Genomic DNA, 13,978 nt, shown 5'->3' on the forward strand with positions numbered 1-13,978 from the left:
CTAAGCAGCTGTGCAGTATTTGTAACAGTCATCCTGTATAACTTGATAGTCTATTTATTTCCGCTGAAGAGACTTGTCTGTTGAAGAAATCAATGAAATACAATTGTAGTCACATGAGAATTCATAAATGTTCTAAGAACACTAATTTATAAATGAGAATGGTAATAGTAAAGCAGATGATGCCATAGCTGTCTGTGGCACCACTAAGTGACAGTGTCACTAGTCGCAGGTTGATGCAAATTGTCTGTGATTAGCATGGATAGCTTGAGACAATAGTTTTCTTGATAGCTAGTTTGTAAAACAAATGCAGTCTTCTTTTTAAACACCAGTTCCTCCTTTCAGCTATGTACAATGATTTGTCTGACAAACATATTGGAAAGAATAGAATAGCTTTAACTATGTGGATTTTTTCTCTCTTCATATTGAGCAGCTGTTTCTTGTATTCATTGTAGTATCCTATGATGGTACACTTTAGTTTTTGCAAGACAGTTGTGGAATTGTAAATGTAACCATGCCACGACTGTGACAGAGCTCATCAAACATCATCTAGGGCAGGGGTAGGCAACCTATGGCATGCGTGCCGAAGGCGGCATGCGAGCTGATTTTCAGTGGCACTCACATTGCCCGGGTCCTGGCCACTGGTCCGGGGGATTCTGCATTTTAATTTAATTTTAAATGAAGCTTCTTAAACATTACATCACCCATCTTGTGTGACTCATAAAAAAACAAAAACAAATATTTTTGAATTCCTCTTATTAGAAATGACCTGCCCCAACTGAGTTATGCATGCCTCCATAACTCTCAGAATTAAAAAGAAGCAGTCCTAACAAGGAGTATTTTTTTCATATATTCTGTAATATCTGGGTAACACCCCCGCTGCCCCAAAATTGGCCTGTACCAAAGGTTTAGTTACTCTTATTTTCTGAGGAGTAGCTCTTCTTCATCACTTGTGTTGATTAACCCCTTAGTCAATAATCTCTCTTAAAACTAACGCTCAAGTAAATGCCTTTATTTTAAAGTAATGTGAGTAGTCTGTGAAAAGCATTATGAGATCCATTAAAATATCACAGAAGTACTCAATTTTAATCTGGTTTTAGAGATCAAAACCCCATTTTAGTGGTGACTTTGAGTGCAGACCCTGGAAGTTTACTGCCTAAATAGACAGAAGGAACAGAGTGTAGGAAGAGGGAAGGATTATTATCCCCATTTTTCAGATGAGAACTGGGGATGGAGATGAAGTGACTTGCGAAGTCTGTGGCAAAGACAGGAATTGAATAAAGAGGTCTCCTGAATCTCATTCCAGTGCTTTATCCGCAAAAGCATCCTTCCTTTCAAGTTTTAGTTCTATCATGGTGTTAACTGTGTTTGTGCCAAATATACTAAACATAATTGGTGAAAAAATGTTCTTGAGGATGTTGAATATGATTGAGCCTAATCACTCATTCATTCATCATTCAAGGCAAATCCAAAATGAATGTAGCCTCCTTGCAGATTAAGTGCCACCCAGATTGATTTCTAACTAGGTCCTTAAGATGGTCTGGTTGGATGGTCAGTCTGTCCATCACTGGCGATCTTATGGTGGCATTGAAGCTTTGACAGTCAGGTAATTGCTGACCATTTGTAGCTGCATTGCTTGGTAAACGAACTTCATAATTCATTCGTCTTCCATCCTAATATGTCTGCACCAAGAAAGCTGTCAAAACCGAACCAGTGCTGATGGAGGCAGTTGCTGGATTTGGCTACAAGTATCTTCATTGTTGATCTTGTCCTGCCACTTAATTTGGAGCAGCTGACAAAGACGATGAGACTCAAAATGGTCAATCTGCTGCTCTTCAGCGTCCAAATATCCCAGATCTAAAATTATTCTATGTCAGGTGTGATGGAAAAATGCTTTTAGATGGGGGAGGTGGGAAGCCTATTAAATTTAGATCATCATACATTGTGCTGCATACATGTTTGAATCAGTTGTGCTGTAGACTTATTACTGAATGGTAAGAAGCTTATGAAAGTTATTTTTGTTTACTATTGAATTATCTAAAGAAAATACTTCAGAGTGCTTTACAAACAATTATTAAGATGCAGGGAACTGCACAAGTTGGCCAAATTTATAGAACATAACCTTGCTCACTTCTTTGGTGAAGCAGATCAGGTGGCTTATCAGAAAAGAATTGTTGGATGGGGGGAAAAAACTTGCTAATATTAAGTCTTCCTATTTTGTAATCGCTGTGAGGGATATTAGTGTTCCCCAGGCAGAACCTCCTATATCAGGGAAGGGAGACAAGCACTAGACTCCACAAAATCCACTAGACACCTTGGTGCAGATCCAGTTCAGCTGGAAGTGCTTCACTACTATGGCAATGAGTACTGTATAAAACCCTAAGATAGGCATCCAGGGTATGAAATATTGGATTGGGAACTCAGGGCTTTAAAAGGGATCAAGTGATCAGATAGCAATTGGTAAAGTACAGGTTACTTTATAGAAGCCTACAGTAGATGTAGAAGAAACATTCAAGGAGGAAAAATTGAAGTAATGATCTCTATCCATTAATAACAAGTAGCTAGTTCATGCTACCCAAGCTCTCTTTGTAAGGGAAGTGGTATAATCATAATTTTTGTCTACCTACTGATTGGTAGGAGACATGCACTGGACTGGCATGATACAGCAAAAATCCAGAAAAGCTACACTTATCCTTTTTAATATAAAACTGCATATAATGAACAGAATAGTATCTGGGTCAAACTTCATCTGTGATGTAACACCATTGATGTCAGTCAGTTGACTTCAGTGGGGCTACATCAGCAATGAATTTATCCCATGGTGTTTGAACAAAAAAAAAAGTAGATTTCTTTAAAAGCAAGTTTTATGTTTTATTGTGCTTTAAGGGTTACTCATTAAGATTGAAAATCTCTGAAGATAAGGAATGACCATTAGCCTGCTCCAAGAAGCACATTCAATGGCCTAGATCATGTTGTTGGCTTGTAAGGAGTTTTGTTCTAGGGAAACTAGCAAGTAACCTCACAATCCTTAATCCTCTTATCGTGTGATTAAATGTTTGCTGTGGGCTATATTAGGAAGAACCCAATTAGGAAGAAGGGATTTTGCTTTCATTCATGTCTGAGTTGCTTACTTTCACTTGAGTAAACCAGGTCTATATAGTTACTTAAACAGCCATTTAAATTAAACATTACTACTATTTTTTGCATCAAAGATAAAAATATCTTATGTCCTGTATTTTGCCTTTAATTATCACAGCTCAATGGTTTAGATAGTGCTTTGAAATGGCAAAATCCTGGTTGACTGCCATGGTACACAGTAGGCCCAATGAAACTTGGAATCAGTTGATGACGATAAAAATTTAATTTCATGGTATTTCCGCTCAAGTGAACTGAAATCTGTCTCTGCTTCAAGGTGTAATTCTCTGCTTTGCTCACTTAAAAAAAAATATTTGTAAGTACAGAATTTTTTCGATTTCTTTCTTGATACTTGTAGTCGAGGCTAAAAAAACTTACCAGATGCATAGTAGCCAAACCATAGAAACAAAAGAGGACTGAGTGTCCCACCACCGGGACTCTAGGACAACACATTGATGAGAAGTCCAAATTCTACCATGTCCAACTGCTGAGTCGGGAGAGAGTGCTGAGATTTCTGTAGGGATGCTGACCCTGGGACCCTTCATGGGACCACCATTTTTCACATCATTTTCTGGCTAGTAACTTATGTATGTTTAAAGAATAACCAGTGACCTCACTACATGAATGGCCAATAACTCTTCACCTCTCCCTACACTGCAGCATGGTCATTTTTTTCTAGAATTTTTCTAGCTGTGTCTAAATTCAGTGGCAGATATTGTTCATTTCAACTATGTAAAATTATTGCACTTGTTCAAAGATTTCTATTTAAAACACTTGAATGCAGCATTAAAAATATAACAATTGCAGCATGCTTTACAATAGACTATGAATAGAACAGAAATTTGAGCTGGATTAATGGCTGCATTACCATATATAGATTCAGCATTTTGGCCATAGGTTTGTCCCTCCTACCTTGCCCCCCTAGATGGGAGCATGTTGGCATTCTCTTGTGCCCATCCACTTCTTTGGGCACAAACAACAGTTTTAATAGCTTTCAGAAGAAGAGCTGGTGGGAGAGTAACCATGACAGTCCATATGCTCTGATATGTGGGACTCCCATTTCCATGAAAAAACAAACAAAATAATTATATGTTTTTAAAAACAAATTGGTCAGGATGAAGAAACTCTCTTCTGCCCTCCCCTCATCTTATATCTTAAGACCTTTCAAGGAAGCTTCTAAAATACTTTAACTATCTTTGTTTCTCTTTTGGTAGTAAAACATGTCATTCATAATTTGGGGGGGAAAATACACACTTTAACATGGAAATGCTCCTCTTCCTGCTCTGGTCCAATGTAACCTGGGCTCATGGGAGAATCCTGGGGTGAGCAATTGGTTTTCTGTGGCCAAAGTAAATTTTGGAAAACTAAGAGCTCCCGTGTATATTGCTTGTTATTTTTAAAACCAATTTTATTCATTTGAATCAATTTTATATAAATTTAAATAAATAAATTAGCTCCCTAGGCAATTGACATTCTTAAATTAGTTCAGAGAAATTAGTATTCACAGTAAATGCAGTATCACTGAATGAGCATTGTCCATCTTAATGTGCTGGAAAATTAGTGTATTGGATCAAATGAGATCACATGACCATATGTCATTTGCAGTCCTAAATATGCTGACTTCATTGCCAGTTAATAACACAGATATGAAACGTTCGGTTTCATATTGTGTGTTTTAGTGACATCCTTGTATTTGATTTTCAGTTGAAGAGCCAAATTCTGGTCCCATTGAAGTTAATAGAATTTTGCTCTTAATTTCAACTGCATCAGGATTTACATCTGGAAGCTTGTATTCATCTTTGCCTATGGTCTCACTGACTTCTTGATTCAGACTTTAGAGTTCCTGATGTCTCCAAGTCCAGCTCCCCTTCACACGCTTCCCCAGTCTTCAGTGTTCTCTGCTTCATTTCCTTCCATCTCTCAGCAGGAAACCCAGACTTTGCCATTTCACTCCCACCTTTTCCTAGTTTACATGAGGACCTTTCTATATGCTCTCTCTAGTGCACCAGTAATGTCTTTCTCTCTTCCTCTCCTTATAAGGGTCATACCTGAAAATATGTAGGAACATTAATAAAATAAAAGTTGCTAGCCATAAAGCAGCTGTCTTAATTTTTTCCGTTTTCTTTAGTCGTGTCTTTCTTTTCTACGAAGCACGTGTGCACTCAGACACCCCTACCTCCAAATTGGGAGGCCCACGTTACTGTTGGCAGGGATCATTTTGGCTTCTCCTTCCCCACTCCTTGTAGCTCCTCTCTACATGATTGAAGACTCTTTAAAGATGACTTTGTGGGTCGAATACACTAGTTTTCTATGGGACTTGGTGGATACTACTCCCCTCATTGGTCCAAAATAACCAGAATCTACTGACATTCAAGGCAAGACGCTTCTGTATAGAAGGGCTGCTTAAGAAACAAACATTATTGGGGTGATGGTTATGGGAAGTGAGGAATTTGGGATTGGGGGAATGGGGCTGCTGCGGTAATTTAATAGTAGTATATATAATTTATGTGGTTTCTGTTTCTTCTTTGAGTTTTTACAGTACAACTAGGCACCATACAAACATGTAGTGTAAAAGACAGTCCCTGCCCCGAGGGTGTTTACTGTCTAGGTTGAGCAAGGCTTTTCTTATCAACTGTAATTGGACCCATTGTGCTTTACTATTGGCTCATTATCTACAACAATATTCCCATCAGTTTGATCGAAGCTTACTGTTTCCCAGCTCTTCCCACTCAGAAAATAATATGTTATCCTCTTATAAGCCCCAGAGTTATCTAGTAAAATATTGCCTTTGCTTTTATGGTATTTGAACAGGAGTGAGATAATGGATGGGTGTCACTGAGGACCTTGTATTCATAGAAACAGCCATTGATACTATAGTTATACTTTGAGTTCAGTGTTTATATTTTACCAGCAAGGTTGGACTTTTTTCCCCAAAGAAAATGGTATCCCTTTATTTGGGTTTTATCTCTCTCCCCTCACTTGCTTCTCCAAACTTTGCTAATGTATATTGAGACTGCCTGTACAAAGACTTCCTATCATTCCTCACTTCAAGGGGCCAATTACACATACAAAACAAGTCATTTTTCTTTAAAGCTATTTGTTTCCCTATTAAGTGATCAGTGCTCCTGTTATAAAAATAGTTACAAAGTTCCTATAAATCTAGAGTGTGATGTGTTGCATACTATAAAGTTTTTATGGCCTCATGTTTGGGATGACCAACTTTTTCAAAAGTGGTGTGGTTACAAGTGAGTTATGCAGGTCTACCAAACGAATGGCAATAAAACTTTATAGTGCTCCATATTATCACATTAATTTGTTTATTCCACTTACTTTCTTTAATATTTGTCCATTGTTCATCTCCCTCTGCTTCAAAATAAGGAATTTACTATAGAAATAGTGCCACTTCATGGGCAGAGCTTAGTGATTTCCAAAAGTGCTGTGTAAAGTCAAATTATAATATGCATCTTCAAAACATAGCTATTAATGGAATAGCATTTGTAACACGTGATATGGTAACTATTAAAATGGCAGTCAACTTGAAAGAGAGTCATCCCATCCCCCGTCCCTCTCCTCCCTCCGTTATTTCAGGGACTATACTTGTCCCTGAGAGAACTATCTCAGTCACAGCTCATAGGCCCCAATCCTGCACCGAGAAGCTGGCAGGTGCACCCTCTTTGACTTCAGTAGGGGCTCTGTGTGGACATGGGTATGACTGCATGGTCCTCAGGGCAGATTTAGGACCATGTTTTCGCATTTTTTAAAAAAACTGAATTTCTTTCATGTTATGGGAAAGACCTGTATTTTCCTCAGGGAAACTGACTATATTTAAAGTTGGAAGGATTCGATTTTTATCATTAAATGTGGGTAAATGTCGATTTCACTACACATATACAAACAAACAAAAATGTTCCCATCAATAATAATATAAATTTACAGCTAAGCAAAGTAAGAAAAATGCTGCTTCAAAAGTTATTTTAGTTTGATTTTAAGGATATTTACTTTTATATTTTCACATGTGATATTGACAGTTTGTGTTTTAATGGCTATAAAATTTAACTTTTTGAATCTCCGTGACAGCCATTAAATAACTATAGTCTGACACACACACCCATAATTTCCCACAACTATGACAATTTAAATAGATAAAAATAAAAAATGCTTAAAATGAACGTTATCAGTCAAAATTATAAAAAAAAATAAAAATTGAATTCTGCCGAGCCTAACTACATTGGAGAAACAATGAAACTACCTGCACCAGAGTAAACAAACAGAATACATGGAGACTAATTTTTCTTCCTCTAATCTCTTGGCTATAGAAGTCTTAGGTAAAAAATGTCAGAATAGTAGTTCCTTTTAGGAAATGTAAAATCATTAATCAAAGTTTACTTAAAGGTGAAAGTTCTCCAAAGCCATTTCTTGCACTGTCAGTTTTCTTGCAATAAATAGAGCAACCAATATTGGAAAGGTTATTAAAATAAATGTTATAATGTCATGTAGATGTATTTTATGTGGTAGAGCTTTTTAAGGAGGGGTTTTATCTATTTTACTAAGTAGTATATAAAGTTTGTAAAGTGCTCTGCGTTCCTTTGGGATGAAATGATCCTGTGTAAAATTGGATTCTGGTTTAGTTCTTATTTTATTCATAGCAGTGTAAAGAAAAGCATGCTTCTGAATAATGGAACATTATAAGGGTAAAATGGTTTGTTTTAAACATACATTTATAATTAGTTTGAGGTCGCTGGACAGCAAAATACTGTAAAATAGTATTCCTGATCCTGAAAAACTAGAATGATTGTGTGTCACTTTAAAGAATATTTGGGTATTTGACAGATGTGTGTTTGTGTTGCCTGCTAGGACGTCCCAGAGATACAAAAGAGCCATGGCATACTCAGAAAAACAGTGCAATCTTCATGATTTTTGGTGGAGGAAGGGGACCTCATTTTTTAGTCTGTGTGTTCCAAGAACCTTAGCATTGATCCAAGCTTTTTCTTCAAGCTACCAGTTTGATTTTTCAGCTCTTTTAAATCTCTGTTAAGCAAATCTGACACTGATAAGTAAAGTTTGTATTGCATGGTGATGTGGACCTAGAGACAGAGAGGCCTTTTTCTAGGCTAGTTGATATACTGAATCTTTAGCAGCTCCAGATTTAACTTTAATCTTTGGAGTACATCTCTATCTTTTAAAACATTAATTATGAAAATGAACCAGGAACTAAATATATCAGACTGCAAAAAGGAAAACTTAAATCTGTGTGTTTTTATATGCTGTTTGCCACCCTCTCTACTTCTTTGGCCCAATAAGTTTTTCATTTAAACATATTTCCTGTGCATGACAGAGAAGAAGTGTTCTTCCCACAATTTTGTAAATGTTGCATACTTTGTGGAAAAATAAAACCCCCAACCCAGCCCCAAGTTATCTCAGAGACCTCATCATAGACTCAAAAACAACGAGGAGTCTGGTGGCACTTGAAAGACTCACAGATTTATTTGGGCATAAGCTTTCGTGGGTAAAAAACCCACTCCATGCATCTGAAGAAGTGGGTTTTTTACCCACGAACGCTTATGCCCAAATAAATCTGTTAGTCTTTAAGATGCCACCAGACTCCTCGTTGTTTTTGTGGATACAGATTAACATGACTACCCCTCTGATACATCATAGACTGTATTCTTCAGGACAGGTGCTGACACTATGTTTGAGCGTATAGCTTTATGAAGGTCCTTTTTTCCTGATTGGAAGCCTCCAGTCATCACTGTAATATAAAAATTGATAATATCAATATCTAAATTAATAGAATAGGATGGAAATACTGTAACTTACGTTGCTCACTTCTTGCTATTTACAACGGTTTACAGTATTCTTGTATTGCAGAATCCTATCTTGGGCCAGAAAATAAAACTCTAGGGAGTCTGTAGCATTCAAACAATTGTATAGACTGTTTTTCAAAAATGGCTGACATTTTCACCCAGTAAACGTGCTTGCAGTGAAGAAATTAGTTCACCAAGCCACTTCCTTCCCCACATTTAAAATGTTCCTAAAAACATTTTAAGCTGCCAAGAAATGAGGGGTATGAAAGATAACTTAAAAAGTTAGTGATTGTATATGCTTAAAATTCTCAAACATAATGTTCATAATTTGATTCTGCAAGGACCAACCAGAGTGGACATAGTCCAGAATTGACACTAAATATTACTTCTAACATCGCTGGCTCTTTTCACCTTTCATCAATAACATCTCAGTTATTACTACAACACAGAAACTTGAATTTTAAAATTCACAGCAAAGACTCTGGGTTGTCTTGCCCACAGCAAGAGGCTGGAACCTATCTTCCGTATCCTTCATAAAAAGAATCACAAGACTCATTGTTATCCTATCTCTCATGGAGGAACAAACCAGCCATGATCATGAAAAGCACAGAAGGCATAACAAGGATAGGACCTCCTTGGGAAGAAAAATAAACTCTTTTTGGTAATCATCTGGGGACACATTTTAATTCCATTGTAGCGTTTCAAATGATGAGATATGATGTATTCTACAACTGGCATCTGAATCATTGTATAACCTTAGGAGTTTAAAATTAGCTACTTGTATATTAGATAACTCTTCCATTATCCAGGCTCTCCCCTACTACATGCATTCATACTCACAAATTTGCAATAGTATGTTTAAAAAGATCTTAATCAAAGAGTTTTGCAGAGAAAGTAGCATAGCAGTTGAATGGCTTTAACAGTTCACGGTGCCTCAAGGAGATTTTAAAGACTAGACTTTCAGATTCAGACCTCATGGGACTGTCACACCACCATGAACAGTAAGATTCCTTCAAGAGAAGATTTAAAAAATGAGATTTAAAATTTAGACAAGCAGGCACACTAAATATGACTATAGTCTACAGTGCTATAAGTAAGAAAATATTTAACCATTTGTTAGAGCAGTTGTTTCCATGCATGACTTGACACAACATCTGTTTAAGTATTTTAGAGATTTGCTTCAGGCTTTTGCTAATATTCAGTAATGGTCACATTTTGAAACAAAAATAAAAAACCCTAGTCTACATATCGTTACAGTATACTCTTCAAAAATGTGTTAGCTTTCCCTGAAGCATCTTGATATTGGATCACAGGATCATGTGAACCTCTGAGACAATAGCAGAACTTCAGCAGTAATGGAGTCAGCCACATAGGATAAATGTCAATGAGCATTTTTACTCAGTTTTTTATTTCTGTTGCTCCCCTTCATTTTAAATTGTGTATTTACTCAGAGGTCTGTTAGGTCCTTACAGAAATGTTAGTTACTTTAATTTTACTTACATTTTCACACTATTTTTACATAATTGTTGTTTTCTGTAGTGAGCCTGACAAGCCTAAGAAGCAGAAAAACAAGGAAATATGCCATCCCCTATATGCTGTACTAAGTGGGGAATAAGTTCTCTGATTAATACAAGGACTATTGCCTTAGACATTGCTCTGTCTGTTTTAGCTCATCAGTCTTTGGCAATGCTAAAGAGTCAATGTTTGGTGACAAGACTATTCAGCACCTAAAAAAGTAGTAGTGTAACTATTTTAGATTATGTGATCCTTACTCAACCTTCTGGCTTGTTTGGCAATTCAGTGACAGTAGAGACAGTAGTTGTTAAAATATAACACAGACTATTGAAACAGTTAGATCCATCTAGCACTGTAGGTTTAGAGGTTTTTCTTTAGCATTGAATATCTCCAAACACACACAATTCAAACAGGTCTTCCATATGCTGTAATATGCGTCTGTTAACAGCCTATTTGGAAATCTTCTTTTACTTTCTCAATATGACTGTTCTTAATATTTTTGGTTGGGGTTGGTCTGAGCATTTGAAGAATCTTCCGTGTTTAAGTAACTTTTCTAAAACTCCTGCCCCTTCCTGCCTTACATCTTCTTTGACTTTATCTGTGCTGTACAGAACAATGCAAGCAATAATAAATATTCCGGTATACCATAACATTATTTAGGGGCTTTATGCACCAAAAAAAAAAAAAAAAGTTGACATTTGGACTGCAGTCAAAAAACAAGGTCTCTGCCATTATGACAGTCAGGAGTTTAAGAAAGAGAATAACCACTTCATTTATACAGTAGCCTATTTCCCCCCCTTACTGGATTCCTAAGTGAATTTCAGACAAAGAAAAAACTGATAGAAATATCATGTTCTGTAGATCTTTCAAGCTGAATCTCTGTTCAAGCTCCTATTTGTGAGTAATATAGCAAATGGGAAAAAAAACCCTGTTGAATACAGGTCAAAATCCAGTAAAGCCTCACTTTTTATTGTTATACTAAATATTCGTTCTCTTATAGCAAGGGGTGAGAAATTGCAAGGGGAACCATATATTTGAAGGCAGTTTGTCTAGCACACCCAAGTGTGCTGCAGAGGTTAGCCCTGTGGTTATCACTATGTTCTATTACTTGGGACAGAATGGTAGATGGTGAGGGGGTGGGGATGGAAATGTAGGCTTTGACTGTCATTTAGCTACTATTAATGTTGCTATAACCAGGGCCGTTTTGAGACCTAGACATTAGGATGTCTTTCTATCATTTTTTGGTCCGTGGGCTGGGTCCTGTGGGATGGAATGTCTTGATTCAGTCCGTTAGTAACTCTCAAACAGAAAGGGGGGGAATAATAACTGAAGATGCCAATATCTGGAGGTATTGTTTGAGACATCTAAGAGAAAAATCATGGTGTCATTAATACTTCATGGAGTCAGGATTTTATTCTCCATGGGAGAAAAGTAAAGTTGCAAGTTAGATCAGCAGAAGATTCAATGTCGTAAAACGTACAGGGCACTGGCCGGAGGCTGTTTGACTTTCTAATATTCTGTAGTGGGTCAATATGTAGGGTTACCAGATAGCAACTGTGAAACAACGGGATGGGGGTAGGGGGTAATAGGCGCCTATATAAGAAAAAGTCCCCAAAAATGGGACATCTGCTCACCCTATCCATATGGTAAAGTCAGGTCTGACAGTCACGGTAGCAAATATACAGAAGAGGGATTTGGAGTTAGTTTAGGGTTTAATTTTTAGAAGCCGAATTTCATATTTTTAAATGTGCATATGTTAAGGAAGTAGGCATTATTCTTCTTTTCCCTCCTTCAGTTAAGTAAAAGGTCAAGAGAAGATGAATTCTTAGCATTTAGCGATGTTTTTTACTGAACTTGTTTGTTCCTTGTAAACTATTTGATGGTACTGATAACTAATAAAAGGCATTTGCATATATTGTGATCAAATTAAAGAGCCTTAATAGACATGACACATTTTATTAGTATAATTGTCATCTTCTTAGCCCATCTATGGGAAAACTCCCTTTTGTCCACCCTTTTTGGTTGATGCAAAGGTACTTGAAATACGGTTGTCTGTATTTTGTATTTTCTGTTTAAATCTGTTAGGATTTTTTTCCAGACTAATTTGGACTGATTAGTTGCTAAAACCAGCGAATAACTTTAGCAATTTAAATAGCCTTTTGATTAAATAGTGTATTTGTATTTATTTTTAGCAAATCTTCCTAATGTTCCATTTTCTTTACAGATAAATTTGCGCCTCATCTTGGTAAGTGGGAAAACGAAAGAGTTCTTGTTTTCACCAAATGATTCTGCTGCAGATATTGCAAAACATGTGTATGACAACTGGCCTATGGGTGAGTCATTTTTGTGTGTCCTTTAGCTGCTAACTGTCCAGTTAAAACTGTTTACTCTTCTGTAATTAAGACTGAAATGTTAATAATTTTATCATTGTTCTTCATATTCAAATGGAAGTTTATATAGATATATTTTCTCTTCTGTTTTCAGTGGTACAAAATTTGAGATGTTGAAGTATAGTCCATTACCTAGCTTACTTCTGAGGTTACTTCTCATATTCATTGTGCCCTACGTACTGCTTTTCCCTCATTATGATTTTTTTTTTCTAGACAGACTTGGTACAAATCTAATAACTGCAGAAAGATCCTGGCGGATGTTAGATATTATACCCTTTGTCTAAGGATGAGTAAGGAAAATATGCCATTTTATATGAATGAAATAGCAAAACTGAACCTCAAATATTTTGTATTTTTGATTGCTTTGCCTCAGAAACAATCTACACAAATACAGTAATGTCTAGAAAAAAGGTAATGATGCAATTGTAAAAGACTTTAAAGGATGAGGGAAGCTGGGAACATATTTAAATATGAAGATATTTTAAATTAATTTGGGAGTATTTATTTTGGAAAGTGAAAGTGTAATCTGAGATGGGGTGTGCGTATATGTAAGTAAAATAATGAATGGTTCAACAAAAACTGATCAGGCCATCTTTGTCTCCCTGTCCCACAATCCAAAACACTAGCCAAAACTGAGAAATGACGTTACATTTGATGAAAGAAAATATTTAGACATTCTCTGATACTGGAAGTCATTGGGAGCCATTAACTTAGTGTTTCAAGAGGACTAGAAAATTACTGCACATGAACAGGAATAATGTGCATCTATGCTATCTATGTCAATAGGAGTTTCAATAATGCATGCTTTGGCCCTAAACTGGCCTCCTCTGAAGGTTAGGAAGGAATTTTTCTTGCCCTGATGCAGTTTTACACAGTTGACAAAATGCAAGGATTGTGGTCCTCTAAAGTATTAGATACACTACAGACACACAGCTGTTGGAGACTTTTTATACCAAACTAGCTGGACCAATGATTCTCTTTGGTATGGCAACTCGGTATCTATTGTACATAGTTGTGTCCTAGAAGCACAGTACAACAGACAAAATAAAATTTATCTTGTGTGCATTTGTGTGAATTAGTAATGGCCGAACCAACTGTTTTGTCCTCTTAAATCTACTCCTGAGTAGATTACATTGC

The 13,978-nt window shown here is 36.6% G+C and overlaps 1 protein-coding gene across 1 annotated transcript in view; it reads left to right on the plus strand.

Annotated features, from left to right (window-relative positions):
* Nucleotides 1-13,978, plus strand: part of UBL3 (ubiquitin like 3) — a 71,669-nt gene that overhangs the window by 45,538 nt on the left and 12,153 nt on the right. The window contains exon 2 of the mRNA XM_005286639.5: nucleotides 12,676-12,784. Within this exon, the coding sequence (XP_005286696.1) occupies nucleotides 12,676-12,784 (109 nt within the window). The remainder of the gene's footprint in view (nucleotides 1-12,675; nucleotides 12,785-13,978) is intronic.

Source organism: Chrysemys picta, chromosome 1 (genome assembly GCF_011386835.1).
Source record: "Chrysemys picta bellii isolate R12L10 chromosome 1, ASM1138683v2, whole genome shotgun sequence".
Classification (NCBI taxonomy): domain Eukaryota; kingdom Metazoa; phylum Chordata; order Testudines; family Emydidae; genus Chrysemys; species Chrysemys picta.